This window comes from Capsicum annuum, chromosome 2 (assembly GCF_002878395.1).
Source record: "Capsicum annuum cultivar UCD-10X-F1 chromosome 2, UCD10Xv1.1, whole genome shotgun sequence".
NCBI classification, from domain to species: Eukaryota; Viridiplantae; Streptophyta; class Magnoliopsida; order Solanales; family Solanaceae; genus Capsicum; species Capsicum annuum.
Window position 1 is genome coordinate 136551985 of NC_061112.1, and position 18343 is coordinate 136570327.

General features: G+C 36.5%; 1 protein-coding gene across 1 annotated transcript; it reads left to right on the forward strand.

The window, feature by feature from the left end:
• The first annotated feature begins 3754 nt into the window (after positions 1 to 3754).
• LOC107859746 (protein transport protein Sec24-like At3g07100) lies at positions 3755 to 17323 on the forward strand. The gene is made up of 14 exons (XM_016704837.2): positions 3755 to 3966; positions 4837 to 5950; positions 6055 to 6193; positions 6962 to 7152; positions 8364 to 8471; positions 8562 to 8765; positions 8910 to 9141; positions 10257 to 10406; positions 10529 to 10685; positions 10935 to 11062; positions 11163 to 11485; positions 11565 to 11750; positions 14680 to 14918; positions 16774 to 17323. Exons 2-13 carry the CDS (start codon positions 4856 to 4858, stop codon positions 14911 to 14913), a joined length of 3147 nt encoding a protein of 1048 aa, XP_016560323.1. The 5' UTR covers positions 3755 to 3966; positions 4837 to 4855; the 3' UTR covers positions 14914 to 14918; positions 16774 to 17323.
• The last annotated feature ends 1020 nt before the right edge of the window (positions 17324 to 18343 follow it).

The following is an 18343-nucleotide window of genomic DNA, read 5'->3' on the forward strand; positions in this document are numbered from 1 at the left end:
CTTAATTAATTATTATGAGTCAGCTAGGTATTAAGAAAATAATATTTAATGAAAAATAAAATAGACATAAAATGCGAAATTAACTCTTAATATTTTAAATTAAAATTTTGTTTTTTGAACAATGATTTTTTTTTTTGGTTTCCCAAGATATCACCACAGCCGGCAGCCGTGAGACTAATCCTCCGTTCCTTCGGTCAGCGCACTAAGCCGAACGATGATTTTACTATATCACTCCTTATTATAAGTCATTTATGTATTAGAAAAATAAGAATAACAAAATGATATGTCAACATAAAATATTTGATTGACTATCAAAATATATTAGTGTCACATAAATTGAGACGGGACAGAAGAAGATATAAAGCAACATATATTATTTGAAAATGAAATAAAAAGTACTGTAAATAACAATAATCAATAATTTTTTAAAAAAAAATTGACTGATTTCTGCTTCAGTCGTGATTTTACTATATCACCCCTAATTAATTATTATGGTCATTTAAGCATTGTGCCACATAAGTTGAGATGGAAAAAATATTATAAATCACAATGATAAAAAATTTAAATTATTTTAAAAATATAATTACCTATCATCGACACAAAACTCTGGACAAGGAGAGTAGCATATATTATTCAAAAATTACATAAAAAGTATCATAAATTACAATTGTTAACAACTTAAAATATCTAAAAAAAATAATTAATATGTTATATATTTCAAAAAATTACATGAAAAATACGAGAAATCACAATAATCAACAACTTAAAAAATTTAAAATATATAAAATATTTGGTCGGCTCATGAAATTATATTAGTATCACTGAAATTGGAATAAAAGAAAAGTATTATAAATCACAATAATTAAAAACTTAAAATATTTTTAAAATATAATTGACTATTAATGCCACAAAAATTTGGACAAGAAAAGTAACGTATATTAATTTGAAAAATACATAAAAAAAATATTATAAATTACAATAGTTAACAACTTAAATTATCTAAATACAAATTAGAATAACATATGTTGAACTTATGCTCGATTCCGGATGAATCCTAGAAAATATATGCAATCCTTTTATTAAAAAATTTTATTTAAATATATCAAGATTGAAAAAATAAATAAATATCTTAATTTTGGGCCCGTGCTGACACGGGACATGCTTCTCTAGTAATAGTACTAATTACTAAGAAAGAAGCAAAAGAATTATGAATTATTCATCCAACAAAAGGAAGATCTCCACATTTATTATATGTTTTTTCGTAAAAAAAAATATCAATTATATGAAACATTTTAACTAATTTTAAATATATTTTATCAATTAACTTTTTACTAAAGTCATCAAAGGAAATGTTTTGAATATTATGTATATATAAAGAGCACGGAATAAGGTGCATTGGTAAAAAAAAATAGTGGAAAAATAAGATAATTTTTTTAAAGCACGTAAAATAGAAAGGGATGTATAATATTAATTTTGTTAAGGCTATTTTAACTATTTGAATATTAATTAATAATTGCGGGAGATGCTAGAGTCAAAATAATATCATTGAGGAAATGGATTCATAAAATCATGAAATATAACTAATTTAACATACAAAGTTAATTTAATTATTTAACTTTATAATCTTTAATGAACTTGATTAAACAATAAATAAAGTATGACAAGCAAAATATTATAATAAAAGTTTCTAAAAGAATTTATTGATTAACTAAACAACTGAAAACATAAGGAAAAAAAAAATGGATAGTTTAATTTTTAGATTATTACAAAGCAAATGTGAAGATTGAAGTAGCAAAAGAAGAAGCTTATATAAAATAATAATTTTATCATTTACATGTCATAATTTTAAATAGTAAAGATTACCATACTATACTTATGAAAATTACAAATTTTATCATTCTCTCTTATTATATATAGTAAGATGAGTGCGGTGGAGACAAATAATTAAAAAAAATTGTTATTAGTAAAACAGGAAAAGGGTTACTCAAAATGACGATGAGGAATTGGTTTATAAGCTTTATGAGAAAAAATATTTTTTTCCTGAACTTGTACTCCCAACTACTTTACCATTTAAACTTAACTTTTCATTATTTACTCCATTAAATTTTTTTAAGTAAATTAAATTCACCCTCTATGATTGTCGTGACAAAAAAAAAACGAGTGATTTTTTTTAAAAAAGGGCCCACTTTATTATTATTATTACATATATAAATAAAATTAAAAAAACAATCAAGAAAGGACATGAACTTCATTTTTTTCGTCACTCCCCTTCCCCACCCCACCCACCAACACTTCATTTCTTCATCTTCTTCATACCCCACCCAGTTTTTTCGTAATCCCCTCCCTATCAAATACTAATTGATTTAGAATTTCATTTTTCGACAATAAAAAAAGGTTTAAGATTGATGAACAAGTTTGTTTCTTGGCCAAGATTTTCATGTCATGCAAATACCATCTATGCCATTTTTGAATTTGAGACTGTTTATGCCATTTTTGTAGATATTTTTGAGTAAAAGATTGAAAATTTGGGAGTTCTGAGATTTTGGGTTTTGGTTAATGTGAAAGAATTTGGATTTGAGATTTTGTGTATTGATGTGTTTTTGTGATTATGTACTTGTATTTAGTTCATTGTTGGATATGCTCAAGTTAATTTTTCATTTGATGAAGAAAAAATCTTATTGGAAAGTTTGCACAATGGTGAAAGAAACAGAAAAATGGGTGCTTTTATGTGAAGAAGAAAAAGGAGGAGGAGGAAGGGAAGGGGACGGGGGGCTGCTGTCTACTGAAGAATAAGAAGGAATTGGGGTGGGAACTGTGACGAAGAAGAATGAAGGGTGGTGGGCTGGGGGGTGGGAGCTGTGAAGAAGAAGAAAGAAGGGGGGTGCGGTCTATTTTATTTATATAAAATATAATATATATTAATTTTTTTTATATATATAAAAATAGTATATATATATATATATATATATATATATATATATATTTAAAAAAAATAAATATAAAAAGTAAGTGTGTGGGATTATTTTTTTTAAAAAAATTATAATTTCTTACGTGGCAATGACATGACATTGATGTGACACTGATTTGGCAATGACGTGGCAAGTGTGTAGTGCACTCTCCGCTGTGAGAGTGGGATTTTGATTTTGAGGTTGAAATTAATTCACTAAAAAGTTGTTAAGACGAGTAAATAATTGCCCGATTAGTTTAGGATCTGAAGTGAGTTTTGGCGACAAGTTCAGGAGGTTTTTGATGTCTTTTCTCAAGCTTTATTTACAAAACTTTTATTGTTATGCATGGACTGAATTGATCTTGAAAAATAATTTTATGCATTTAACTATTGTTGTGTAGGGACTGAATTAATCTTGAAAAATAATTTTATGCATTTAACTATTATTACATAGGAGATAATAAACATGATTAGACAAGAATAACATCTTAACATCTATTTATCTTTTAATATATTTAGTTGCTGCAAGAGCTGAAATTCACCCATCACATAACTATCGAGACACGTAAGAAAATAACATATTTGATATTAATTCAGATAAAAAAGAAAACAACTAACAATTAACTCATAATCGTATGCGTTTTTGATGATTATCTCAAATTAAAATAGAGAAAAAAACTTAAATCCGTGCCAAAGTGCAATTTGGGCAATGGTAGGGAGGAGAATGTAAAAGACTAGTGAAATCATCTGGGGCAATAGTGAAAAATTTTCATCCTTTTGTTTTCTGACAGTAAAATTATTTTCTATTCGGATTTGGATCTTCACAGTTCCTTCACAGTTCTTCTGTTAAAAGGAGAAATAAAAAAAAGCCTATTATTATGTTTTATGTCCAACTTTTAACTCTTTATACTTCCCTGCGATTTAACTCATCACTTCGACCTCGCTCCGACTGATCGCCGATTCTCTTAACTCCGACTCGATTATTTCCCGGCGAAGTCACCGGCGAGATCTTTAATCAGGTAATTAATTTATCCTATACTCCAAATCTACAACTTATATGTTCAATTTTTTTAATAGTGCGATTTGGAACTGTATTAAAATTGCATTTTATTTTTCTTAATGTGTTAATTCTGATCTTATGAGATCAGATGCTGAATTCTATTGTTGAATATATGTACATCGACGACAGAATTGAATGTTGCTCTAGGTTGTACAATTGCTTAGAGATACTGTTTTTATTAACTGTTTTATGATCTATTATGAGGAAATTTAGATTGCTGGAACAGTATTAATGTCGGGGATTAAAGGAAGTTGGTATTTTTTGATGAAGTATTGAGATATTATTAGAGAAGGCACTGACCGGATGTCGAGATTACAGGAAAATAAACAGAGAAACTCCAGTACAAAACTATTTGGAGTTAACAGAGCAAAAACCTGTAAAGCTGTCCAAAAATCAACTACCAAGACCTCTATTTTACTAGGTTTTAAAGGAAGTTATTAGAATAGAGGCAAAACATGTTGTGATTTGGCTTCTATTGAGTGTTTCTCTACGAGTTTCAGCTATTAGAAACTAGATTATATGTGCAGTAGGCAGATAGTGGAAATGCAACTGAGCTTTCCTTTGCCGGTCTTATCTGTCCTTTTGCCCTGTCTGTCATTTCCCCAACCATTTCTTATTTGCTGGGAGAACTCACCAGATTCTCCAAACTGCTACTTTGTCCTTATCTTTATTTTTTTCCCACTCATGGGTTGCGTTACTACTCTGCAAATTTTTGTTTTCCTACTATTTTTGGCTGATATATAAGTCTTTCATTACTTTTTTTGTGCTGTAGTATTGATTTTTGTGGTAATGACATGTTTAATTATTTTTGTTGGTGGATAAATTTCAGGAAGCGGTCCATTGTGATCATGGGCACGGAATATCCCAATCGTCCAACCTTTCCCTCAAGGCCTGCTTCACCTTTTGGTGCTCCACAGAGTACAACTCCTTTTCAATCATCTCGTCCTGTGGTTGGATCTGATGCTTCTGCTTTTCGGCCTGCTCCTCCTCCTCCTTCTTCTCCGACTATGTCGTCTCCTTCATCATCTGGTCCCATGGTTGGACCAGGGATCTCTAATTTTAGACCGATGCCACCTGGTATGCCTAATGATGCAGGGAGGCCTCCTCCAACATCAGCACCTCCATATGGGCAGACAGTCTCTGGCCCTTTCCCGCGTTTCCCAGCGCCGCAGTTTCCTTCTACTGCTCAGGTACCACCTCCACGCACTTCAGTGCCGGGGCAGCCTGTAGCAGCCCCAGTTAGACCTGTTTCAGGTCCTTTTTCAGCACCTCCTGTTACCCATCATCCACAAATCCAACCTCCTACGGTTCCGATGGGATCTCCTCCTCCAGGTGTAAATACATTTCAGCCTAGTCAAAATGTTCATCAAGCACCTATGCAGTCTCAGTTTTCTGCTGCCAGAGCAACTACACAGCCATCTTCTCCTCTAGCAGGTTCAGCTTATCCTGCTGCTAGACCTGGCTTTCAATCTGCTTTCCCTGGGTATATAAATCAGCAACCTTCAGGGTTTACACAAGCTCCACCTAGACAATCAGTACCATTTCCTTCTCAGCCAGGCGGCTATGTTCCACCAGTGCCAGCAGCTTCTAGCCCTTATCTTGCTCAACAAGGAGGGTTTGCAGCACCTCCACCCGTAACAACTCAACGTCCAGGATCTATGCCTCCCACATCTGCGATGCAGGGTTTGGTGGAAGACTTCAGTTCTTTTTCAATTGGGTCTGTTCCAGGATCATTTGATTCCGGTCTCGACTCTAAGGTTTTACCGAGACCAATTGAAGTTGATCTTGAGCGGAACATTTTGTCGGAGATGTATCCCATGAACTGTAGTTCAAGATTTTTGAGGCTGACAACTAGTGGCATACCAAATTCTCAGTCTTTGGCTTCAAGGTGGCACTTATCTCTTGGAGCAGTTGTCTGTCCTCTCGCGGAGGCACCTGATGGGGTTTGTATTCATGGCGTAGTACTCTTTCATATTCTGGATAGTTACAGGTTTTAGGGTTTCATGTGAATCTCACTTGCTCTATGTGCAAAATATATGTCATGCAGGATGAAGTTCCTGTAGTTAACTTTGCCCCAACTGGTATCATCCGCTGTAGAAGGTGTCGCACTTACGTAAATCCTTATGTGACATTCACTGACAGTGGAAGAAAGTGGAGATGTAATATATGTGCACTGCTTAATGAAGGTAATTACTGTCACTATTGATATTTCTTCAGGTCTTGACTGTTTAACCAGTGTGTAGTCAGAGCTCTCCTTTTGATTTTAGTATACCCTAAAATTTTCAGTAATATGCAGCTCCCTAAAATAGTTGAATTCCTCTTTGAATATTCTGTTGCGTTTTTGCACTGATTCACTTCCTAATATGTGGGTAGAATGAGAAGGGTTTGTGAGAGGGAGGGAGGGAAGTGGGTTAATATGCATGAAGCTGTCACCCTAATATATGTACTTACAAGAACACATGCGAGTTTTGAGAAACAACCTTAACCTTGATTAAGTAATTGGTAGGTCAGATGATTAATGAGTAAATGACTTAATAAAATGACCCCACTTAGCTTTAAGCCTTTGACACTAAACTGTGCTATCTTATTAATGAACAATAACTTCTATGTAGATCTCACTTTCTGCTCGTTGCATCTTTAGCGACTTTCTTCTACTCATTGCTCACCGTTCATTCAAATTGCTGCTAAGAGAACTTTGATATTGCACCATGCCCTCTCTGATTGTGACTACCGAAGATCTATGCTAGTTTTAATGTGCCTAATATGGTTTCTTTTCATTGTCGTTTATGTACAAGTTAGCATTATATGTCAGGGCCTCCCAGCTATGTTGTTTTGCTTTTTTTCATTTTTAAGAATCTTACAGATTCTCATTGCTAGCATTGCATATTTAGGATGTAGAATATTGTGTCTTTTTTTTGAAATGCATGGGCTCATTTTTCCTTTTTTACGTCTAGTTCCTGGTGAATATTTCGCCCATTTGGATGCCAGTGGCAGAAGAGTCGACTTGGATCAAAGGCCTGAACTTACCAAAGGTAGCGTGGAGTTTATTGCTCCTGCTGAGTACATGGTCCGGCCTCCTATGCCCCCCCTATACTTTTTTCTCATCGATGTATCTTTGACTGCTGTGAGAAGTGGAATGCTTGAGGTAAGAGATTTAGTTATTGAGTTTTGCAGTTTGTATGTAACTACATCAAAGGACACATAAATCCAAACTTTATTCAATTTTGGCGACAAATCCTTCTTACGTGCGTGTTGCCTAACTAGGAGATGATTCTCTATTTGTCTTTATTATTTGTCTTGTTGATGCAAGTTTTGCCATTAGTACCTTATATTGAAATGCTTCTGAGAAAGCTTTCACATAGATGTGCCTGAATGTGTGTATTTATGAGCATGAGTTTCTGCTCGAATTTTATCATTTAATTTGATATATTCCATTAAGGGCTCATTTGTTTGCACTTAATGGAGGGGTCTGAATCTGAATGTTTCAGACTTTAGACCATTAACTGCATTTATGTTTTATTAAGATTTTAGCTCTTAATAGGTCTGAATAGGTCCTAATCATTCAGATCTAGAATCAAGTAACAGGTCTGAAGAGGTATTCTGGTATTGGATATTATTCACTGCCACACTATTCACAATCATCAGTCACCATCTCTGCCACCACCATCATTGCCAACCACCACCAACCACCTCCACCGTCACAACCACCATCGACAACAAATATCGCTACCAACCACTATTGTCAACCGCTACCACACCTACTGCCTTTATTTTTCTAATTATATTTACCGCCACCACCGCCGTCGACAACACCATCATCATCAACCACTACCGACTAATCCCTACTATCGACCAACTCTTCTATCACAACTAGCACCACCGCTAACTACCACTAATACATCACAACTTCCACATATTCTTCGTCACCGCAACTACCATTATAAACCATCTCCACTATCACTAACAAACATAAATATTTTTTTTTTAATCAAATAATAATTTTATTGTATTAAATTTCATACTTTTTTGATATATAATTAGTTTTTTATTTAAATTGTATTTTTTTATTTTACTATATATACAAATAAATTTATTTTGCACATTCAGATGTTGTAAAACAAACAGTCTTAATCATTCAGTTTTCAGATCCAGAGACAATATCTTAATCATTCAGATGTGCATTCAGATTCAGACGTCTGAATCTTTAAGAAAACAAATGCAGCCTAAGTATCAATTGCCTGTCTAGTTAAACTTCTATTTGTGTTGGCTAATGGAACAATTTTTGGGAGAATAATCTATTAACTTGCTAGTTTATCTGATATGCCCTTGTTAATCCCTTTAATATATCTATGTCAGGTCCTAGCACAAACAATCAAGAACTGTTTGGACAACTTGCCTGGATTTCCAAGAACACAGATCGGGTTTATAACTTATGACAGTACAGTACACTTTTATAACATGAAGGCAAGTCAGCTGAGTAATGGTTTTTCTTATCAGATGATATCAATATCCATTTATTGCTAAATAACATTGGTTCTTTTCCTCTTGTACCAGTCTTCCTTGACTCAACCGCAAATGATGGTCATGTCAGATCTCGAAGATGTATTTGTGCCATTGCCAGATGATCTTCTTGTCAACTTGTCAGAATCAAGAGCTGTGGTAGATGCATTTCTAGACAGCCTTCCTTCTATGTTTCAGGATAATATGAATGTGGAATCAGCTTTTGGTCCAGCTCTTAAAACAGCCTTCATGGTTATGGTGCGCGACCTTCTTTCTATGTTATGCCCATGATTTTTCAACATTCAGGTTCTAGGACAGACTTTTTTCTTTTCACATTTTGTAAATTCACTATTTTTGCCATCTGTTGATTCGCATTGACTAATATCACCTCTTTGCTTCTAGAACCAACTTGGCGGTAAATTGCTGATCTTTCAAAGCAGTATGCCATCCCTTGGTGTTGGTCGCTTAAAACTGCGAGGAGATGATCTTCGTGTTTATGGAACTGATAAAGAGCATACTCTGAGAGTACCTGAAGATCCTTTTTATAAACAGATGGCTGCTGATTTCACCAAGTATCAGATAGCAGTCAATGTGTATGCTTTCAGCGACAAATATACTGACATAGCTACAATAGGTAATTGAGCTCCAACGATAAAGGATATCTACTCCACAAATTAAACTTTGTTTCATTTTTAAGCTGATGAATGCTCCTTTCTAAAAAAAAAAAAAAAGTATTCCTGTTGATAAGTCAAAAGTTTTCATTACTAAACATCAAGTTGCTGTCAAAAGTTTGAACAAATTGTCTGCTGGCATCTAAAGTCTAAACAAGTTTCCAGTTGTCAATACAACATGGTATTCAATCGTTACACCAAATTAACAAGTTTGACATGAAGGGCTGGCATCTAAAGTCTAAACAAGTTTCCAGTTGTCAATACAACATGGTATTCAATCGTTACACCAAATTAACAAGTTTGACATGAAGGATCTTTTGATGCCTTTTATGTCATTGCAGCACACTGGAACATTCTTTCTTCCTTGCATTACGTCAGCACCAAAAGTGATTTATTGGTGATTTTCAGGCTGTCTATCTCCCACGTTTGATCCTTTGTGATCCCTAGTCTAGCTTGTGGTTGCATCGTCCACTTTTATTGTGTAACACCCTTGATCTTTTATATAAGCTAGAATGCAAGTGCTCATAATTGTGTTGTCAACCTGCAATGCAACAAGAAATTAATATCTTCTCCAGATTCTCTGCGCGTGCAACACTAACTCACTAATATCCTCTTTCTCAAGTTGTCAGTTTATGACTACTTTGATTTACACCAACATTTTCTTTTTACATATGCCCAAAATTCTGTCACTGAATTCTATGAGCTCTTTTAATCTATCAAACATATCTTTTTCTGTAAAGGGGCCTTGTGCAGAAGGCACTCTGGCAAGGCCTATTGAGTGACTTCTGCGAGGATTTTCTTTCACTTTGAAATTTGTTAGTATTAGCAAAACTAGAATTAGTAGAAATAAGTCACATACAAAGGAACTGTGAAGAAGTTTGTCAATTCTTTAAATTATTTGGTATGCTGAAACATTCCCTGTCCTCAGTATTGCCATAGTCAAGGTAGTTCAGTTTATTTAACCGAAAGTTGCACATAATGGGAGTTCATAGTCTTGGCCACCACAGTTATTAATGTCTAGGTTCTTCCTCACTCCTCATGAGATATTGGTGTATAATTTCCCTTAATTATGTTGTAGGGACGCTGGCGAAGTATACAGGTGGTCAGGTATACTACTATCCAAGTTTTCAAGCTTCCATGCACAAAGATAGATTGCATCACGAGTTAACCCGAGATCTTACAAGAGAAACTGCTTGGGAGTCTGTCATGCGTATAAGATGTGGAAAAGGTTATCTTGCTGTATTACTAACCTCTAGAAGCTGGATTTCTCTTCCATGTGAAATAACGAGTGAGTTTTGTGGAGTGTGTGTTGGTAATGGTCATTAAGGTGTTCTTTTGTGGTGCTTTCAGGTGTTCGTTTTACAACTTATCATGGGAACTTCATGCTGAGATCCACTGATCTAATAGCACTTCCTGCTGTTGACTGTGATAAAGCATATGCAATGCAGTTATCCCTTGAAGAAACACTACTCAATTCCCAGACAGTATTTTTCCAAATTGCCCTACTGTATCCTTTATCATGAAATGTTTTGAGCTTAATTCACTTCATATATTTATTTGAGTACGCCTGTATCAGATTCTTTTTAGATAGAATTCCAGGTGATTTCTATTCTGGGATGATAATCCCTCTTTATAATTTCATAGAAAGCATTAATTTCCTACTTTTTTTAAATATATATCTTTTAGATAATGAATGAACTTTCCCATGATGAATGAGGAATAAGGTTTCCTCGAACACTTCCTTAACAATTAAAAGCTACACATCATCTTCTGGAGAAAGGCGCATTAGGGTACACACAGCAGCAGCACCTGTTGTTTCAGATTTAGGAGAAATGTATCGCCTGGCTGATACTGGTGCCATCGTTTCTCTTTTTTCCAGGCTTGGTAAATTATGCTATATATTTCCTGTATTTGGTCCTTCGACTTAGAGATTTTTTGCTTTTAGTAATTTTAAGTCTCTTACACGTGAGTTCTTTTCTTTCAGCCATTGAGAAAACTCTGACCTCTAAATTAGAAGAGGCTCGAAATTCTATTCAACTCAGGATTGTGAAAGCTCTTAGAGAATATCGAAATCTCTATGCTGTTCAGCACCGTGTGGCTGGAAGGATGATATATCCAGAATCTTTGAAGTATTTGGCATTATATGAATTAGCTTTATGCAAATCAACTGCTCTCCGTGGTGGATATGCTGATGCTCAGCTTGATGAACGATGTGCGGCTGGATATACCATGATGGCTTTGCCCGTTAAAAGATTGTTGAAGCTTCTATATCCTAAGTTGATCCGTATAGATGAATATCTTCTAAAAGTATGCATCTGACTGCCCTTCCACATTATTGCTGTTTATTCTCAAAAGGTTCTAAAACCTATTAATTTTCTTTTTCTAGAAACCATCTTCACCTGAGGACTCTAAAGACATCTTGAAAGAGGTTCCACTTACAGCAGAGAGCTTAGATCCCCAGGGTCTCTATCTTTATGATGATGGTTTCCGGTTTGTCATCTGGTTTGGTAGAGGGCTTTCTCCTAATATGATCCAGAATTTGCTCGGAGAAAACTTTGCTGACTTCTCTAAGGTACGGAATGGACCAAACAGTAAGCCATATGAAATTTGAATGTTGAACTTTTAATGCCAACTACTTAGATTCTTATTTTGGTTTGGTTTAACTGGTAAAATCTGATTAGACTTCTGGCAATGGATAATATGATGGATGAAGCCAAAAACAACGTTCTCATTTTATTTTTCAAAGTGGTTCCATGGAGAGAATATGGAAATTGTCACCATGTATAGATGTTGCTGATTATGAGGATTATATCTCTACTAAACTTCACCTATACCGTCTTTTTTTCTTTCTGGGCAAGCCTCTTTTTTCAATTTTACACAGGACCATAAGTTATCTGTTTCTTTATTTATAGTCTACTACTTGTGCTATGCGAACTAATAATTGTATCATTATCCGACTGACATTCGTATTTTGGGTTAGTTCCTTTAGTCGATGTGTTATTTTTTGGTGAGCCAGCACTGCCCTTTAGGTAAGTGTTGGAAGCTACTGCTAGGAGAAGACACACACAATCCTTTATTGGTCTCACAAAGTTATAGATGCGTATCTCCAATCCATCTTTTCTACTTTGCCATGTGTTCTATAGGTTTTACTCTTGCCATCTTTTGAATTTTGTCTCTTTCTTCTATTTCTGCCCCTCTAGTTTGGCTCAGATTTATTAACATTTTCCTTTTTACCGCATCATCCAATTCTGTGGAACCTATAAAATTTCCCTAATTCCCTGTCTCCTTGTTTTGGCCTGCATGTAAACAGAACTAGTAAATCTCAGTTGCTTCTGGTTTAGGCGTCTATTGTGCCTTCTCTTCTAGGTTAACAGGGCCATGCATAAGATTTGGTCTTTTCTGGGGTTCCTTTTTATTGTTTTCCTAGATATGGATGAGTTGTTCTTCAGAAGTACTTCCAGTAGGTTTCATGTTCTGGTTTCTGGGTAGCCTCAGAACAGGATTCTCTCCCTTTGTACAAGTGCATACTGAAGGCCCAAAGATTCTAAACTTCCCATGTGATATCTTTTCCCTGAAGGTGTAAAAATTTCCTGCATATTTGCTTTTTTCGAGCACACAGTATGTGAGCAATAGAATTAGCATGGAACTAGGTTTGCAATGAGTTTTTATGAAAGAATAGCTGCTTTGGTAACATCCATCTTGTCTGGTGAACAGAGGCGGAGCTAGCCTATTAAAGGGGGGTTCGTCCGAACCCCCTTCGACGGAAAATTATACTACCTCCGTCCCATTTTATGTGTTTCCATTTGACCGGGCACGGAGTTTAAGTAATAAGTGATGACTTTGTGAATTTTACAAAATTGCCCCTCTTAAAGTTATTTTAATATTTATTTTTTAGTTGTCTTTTCTTAATAAGTGGGACCCACTAAGGATAAAATTGAATGATGCCATTAAATAGTTACCAAATAAGGAAAGGTGACATTCTTTTTGGGACGGACCAAAAAGGAAATGGCAACACATAAAATGGGACGAAGAGAGTATTATAAATACATGGTTAAAATAAATTTTATTTATATATTGTAGATTATACAGCTTACCGAGGACATGCCCTAGATAGGAAGGTGTGGAGGACGCGAATTAGGATAGAAGGCTAGTGCATGTGGGAGGGTTGGGGTGGGGGGTCGAGGTTGGGGAGTGCCTTTGGTACGTTAGTGTAGGGTATTACCGTGTGGGTGTCTTATTTTTGTTGTGCCATCTTGTTGCATGCTTTTATTATGTATTCGTTACTATTCTTTGTCTTGAGCCGGGGGTCTATCGGAAACAACCTTGCTACTTCTCTGGAGGTAGTGGTATGGACTGCGTACATCTCCCCCCCAGACCCCACTGTCGGTTGATTTTTGTTCAGATTTTGAACCCCCTAAGCAGAAATTCTAGCTCCGCCTCTGCTGGTGAAAGAACCTAAGTGCTTAGATCTGCCACTTTCCTGAAATACAACAGCAATAACATACCCAGTGAAATCCCACAAGTGAGGTCTGGGAGGGTAGAGTGTACGCAGACCTTGCCAACACCCTGTGTAGATACTTTCCTGAAAATTGAAATACAGAGATTCAAATAGCTGAAGTGGAGATATATGGTAAATAGATAGCAAGTGCACAAAACATTTTAGGTCATAAGATCACATTTCACTGACTAGCCCCGGACACTGATTTTGGCATTTCTGAAGAGAACTTTTTTTTTTTTTTTTTTGAAATTTGTAACGAAAAAGGTAGGCATTTCTGAAGAAATAACTTCTATTTGGTTGTGTTGCAAATTTGAACTTAGTGAGTCAAGAAGCAGTTCTTTTTCTGGATCTTAAAGATTCTTGTTGAAAGAGATCCTTGATGACTATCGGTCTTAAATCCTTGTTTGGGCTATTCTCTTCTTCATTTTGGAATAAGTTTGCTTACATGTGATATAAAGTTCTCTGAGAATTAACGATGTGTTTGCGTCTAGGGCCTTTCTTTGCTTGTAGAACCTTAAAATATGGGTGTGTAGTCCCTATCTGCCCAAGCTTTGGTGGGCAGAGTTACCTGGAACCTATGCTAGTGGGGTAGCTGGTACTTGGTGGAATTTATATATGCATGTGCAAGCTGGCCTGACACTGCCATCATTAAAAAAGGGTGCATGGCCTCCCTTCTTCCGAATCTAGGCTCCCCATTTTCTTGCGTATGAATATAAAGTCACGTGTTGGAGTATAATCCGAACTGCACGCCATTGGACATGGGATTTCTCGGTTATCCAAAAAAAAGCATTTGTTCTTTGGTGCAGCAATACTTTACCTGTTAGGAGAGAGGACAACTCAGGCAATTAATTTGGAATGGAGGAACTAAGTTTGAGTCAGCTGGTTTCTTCGCTGATTCAACCTTATGGCCTTCACTTTGTTGATGTTTTGTGTTAGCTCTTGCAAATTTTCTGCTTGTCTTTCACTCTCTGATCTGTTTTTTTTCTTTTTGATTGAGAACCAGGTTACACTTCAAGAGCTAGATAATGAAATGTCAAGAGAACTGATGGGTTTGCTTAAAAAGCAAAGGGAGAGCGATAGATCGTACTATCAAACATGCCATCTTGTGAGGCAAGGTGAACAGCCTAGAGAAGGCTTCTTTTTGCTTGCAAATCTAATTGAGGACCCAGTTGGTGGTTCTATTGGTTATCAGGATTGGATTCTGCAATTACACCGACAAGTCCAGCAAAATGCATAATTAAGGTTGGTCGTTCATTTGTGAAATGAGTTAATTATGAAAGATCATTGGTTTTGTGACGTAAATCAACCATTTAATGTAAAACCCGTTCCTCTCCCTCCCTTTGAGGGAGTGGAGTAGGGAGATAGGTCAAAGAACGGGATGAAAATTGCCAGAGCATTCGTGTGAAAGAAACTCTGCTAGTGTGAATATTATCTAAAGAAAGCTATGACGCTACTCCTTTCATCACTAGCTATTAACCTAATGATTCAACTTTGTCTATCTTTTCAAATTTTTGTTCACCTAATGTTTCATGAGCTCCACACAGGATTTGATTGGTTTTGGTCCTTGTTTCCTGATTATGATCAATAATTCAATATTGTCATTTGCCATTTGCCATTTGCCATTTGCCATTTGCCGAGGACAGTGTCAAGTACCTCGGGTCCGTGATCCAGAGTAACGGTGAGATTGACGAGGATGTCTCGCACCGTATCGGGGCGGGATGGATGAAGTGGAAACTTGCATCGGGGGTGCTGTGTGATAAGAAGGTGCCGCCCAAGCTTAAAGGTAAATTCTATAGGGTGGTAGTCCGTCCGGCCTTGCTGTATGGAGCGGAGTGTTGGCCAGTTAAGAACTCCCACACCCAAAGAATGAAGGTGGCAGAAATGCGGATGTTGCGCTGGATGTGTGGACTGACCCGAAGGGATAGAGCTCGGAATGAGACTATCCGGGAGAAGGTTGGGGTGACTTCAGTGGAGTGTAAGATGCGGGAAGCACGATTGAGATGGTTCGGACACGTGAAGAGGAGGGGCATGGATGCCCCGGTCCGTAGGTGTGAGAGGCTAGCGTTGGATGGTTTTAGACGGGGTAGGGGTAGACCGAAGAAGTACTGGGGTGAGGTGATTAGGCGGGACATGGAACAGTTACAGCTTACCGAGGACATGACCCTAGATAGGAAGGTCTGGAAGACGCGAATTACGGCAGAGGATTAGGGCCTGTTCGGGTCGCTAATGTAGGGAGGTAATTGGTGGGGGTGTATTCCTGGTATGATTCCGTATTCAATGTTCTGTTCCGTGTTCCGTGTTCTATGTTTGTTACGAATCTGTGTGCTTTCCTCTGCTTTATATTCCTGCATTCCTGCTTTACTCTGTTTTATATTCCTTATGGCTGCAGTATCTATGTTATGTCATCTGCTTCTGTGCTGTACTATGTGTTTGTTTGATATCTCGTAACTTGAGCCGGGGGTCTTTCGGAAACAGCCTTTCTACTTCATCAGAGGTAGAGGTATGGACTGCGTACATCTTACCCCCCCCAGACCCCACAAAGTGGGAATACACTGGGTTTGTTGTTGTTGTTGTTGCATGTTCGATTTTAAATGCATCAAGTGGAGAATGTGAGTGGCTCCCCAACCAAGTGAAGGTAATTTTCTTAGTGAAACAAATGTTAATGGCACATGCAGGCATGTGCCATGCACTCGTCATCAAAAGAAAAAAAAAACCTCCAAGATACTGTTTTCTCTGTCATGCATGGTTCAATTTTACCAAATCAGGAAATGTAATGTTCATTTGGGTTTTCTTTTTCTCCCTATTATCTTTTCGTAGTTATAGTTCTGCTGTGCTTGCTTTATTACTGCTTTCATCTTTAGGGTTCTATGGGTACGTAAGCTTTCTCTTTCTGGTCCTTTTGTCATTCCACATGGAAATTGTTTGAAAAAAGAGTGAAGAGTGGATCTTTATTATTGCATATCTAAATGAAATTGAAACAGAAAAACTTGAAGACTTCCTGGTGAAGCGATTGCCTTCACCTATGGATATCTCCAGTCTGAGCCTAAAACGACGAGTTTTAGTCTGCTTGCTGATTGTGGGTTTCCTATTTTAACAGGGTTTCCTGTCTGTTCAATCTTTTATGGTCTACCGAGTGCTGATTCCGGAAGACGTTGGACTTCTTGTCACCCCCAACTATGGATGGTTCATCCAATGAGCGAAAGCTTCCATGGAAGAAATCTGCTGTTAGTGTTAATTGACACCATTGATTGCCGTGCTTACCAGATTTTCCATGTAACATTAGTTGAAGAACTAATATTTCTCGTCATGTTGGGCTCATTTCATACACCTGAACCAGCCGTGCATCTTAATGTGGGAGGGATGGGAAGCTTGTCCTCGTCCTTGTATGCTAGTGCTGCCCCATTTGGTTGGGTTGAACAACGTGAAAGAAATGCTAATTGACTAGTATTTACTCCCACATGTTGGTCTGGTTAAAGTGAGATGGGACATTAAATTAAACAATGTTACAGTTATTTATCTTTTCGATCTTGTCGTGGGTATGCCTTTGAGTGATATTCATTTGGACTTTTTGTAGAGATCGTGTACATGCATCTGCTTTGCAATAACCAAATTTTTGCTGCCCATAATAAATTTTTGTTGAGCTGAAATGTAGTGCAGAATGCAGATGATAAATATCTCCTTTTTCAATGGTTTATACCTTGGGATGCATCAGCATCAATAAGAAGGGTATCATTTGATTAATCGATTTGCTTGTTTTATTGGATTTGGTTTTTAGATTTTGGTGTTGTAGTTGTATAGTCTGAATCTGCATCAAAATAGACTTTGTTTTGTTTGGGTTTCTCAGTTTATCTTCTCACAAATTGTGTACATCCTGTTTTTAGTTTCTCGTCCGCATGTAAATGAACCTATCTTTCCACCCCACCCCCTTTGTGGATAATGCTGTTTCATCCAAAAAAAAAGAAAGGAGTCGGATGCACTAAAACCGTTCCTGCGCTGTACGGGGTTCACGGAAGGGCTGAACCGCAATGGCTGGACAAACTAAATTACGTTTTTCCACCAAACTGTTAATTTCAAATGTGAAATTTCTCTGCTTTTGTATGTGGCAAAAAAGTTGGCAACTTATTCATTTATTGTTCTCTACGTTTTGGGTCAAGAGCTATATTTTTCGTCTCATGGAAGGCGAAGCCCTTTTGTATAGTTACTCTTTAGATGAAAAAGTGAATCGGGTCATATTTTCGACTTCAATAGTGTCTTAATCTTTGTGCAACGGAAATGTAACTCTTTTATACTCAATAGTATCTGCTTATCCATATGTAATACTTGAAAACAAATTACAAATTAAGAATGGTGCAATCACAAGTAACCGATAAAAACAGGGTCTGATATACATGCAAAAGTGACGACTCGATTACCTGCATATCACAATTTCAAAAAAACATAAAAGAAACAATTCGGTGCACTAAAGCTCCCCACTATGCGTGAGTCCAAGGAAGAAAGGACCGGACTACAAGGATCTGTCGTATACAACCTTACTATGTATTCTGCCAGAGGCTGTTTCCAGAATCTCTTAATAACACAAGAAAGTGAACCTTATGCAGCTAGCTAACTAGTCCCATCTCCCATGGACCAATCTGAAAGGAAAAAATAACATATATCTAAACTCTTAA

Bases quoted from the DNA above. Each gene is read 5' to 3' on its own strand.
- LOC107859746 (XM_016704837.2), top strand. From the start codon at position 4,856: ATGGGCACGGAATATCCCAATCGTCCAACCTTTCCCTCAAGGCCTGCT. The intron at 8,472-8,561 runs GCAAGTCAGCTG...CTCTTGTACCAG, and splicing joins TACACTTTTATAACATGAAG to TCTTCCTTGACTCAACCGCA. The intron at 11,063-11,162 runs GTAAATTATGCT...CTTTTCTTTCAG, and splicing joins TTCTCTTTTTTCCAGGCTTG to CCATTGAGAAAACTCTGACC.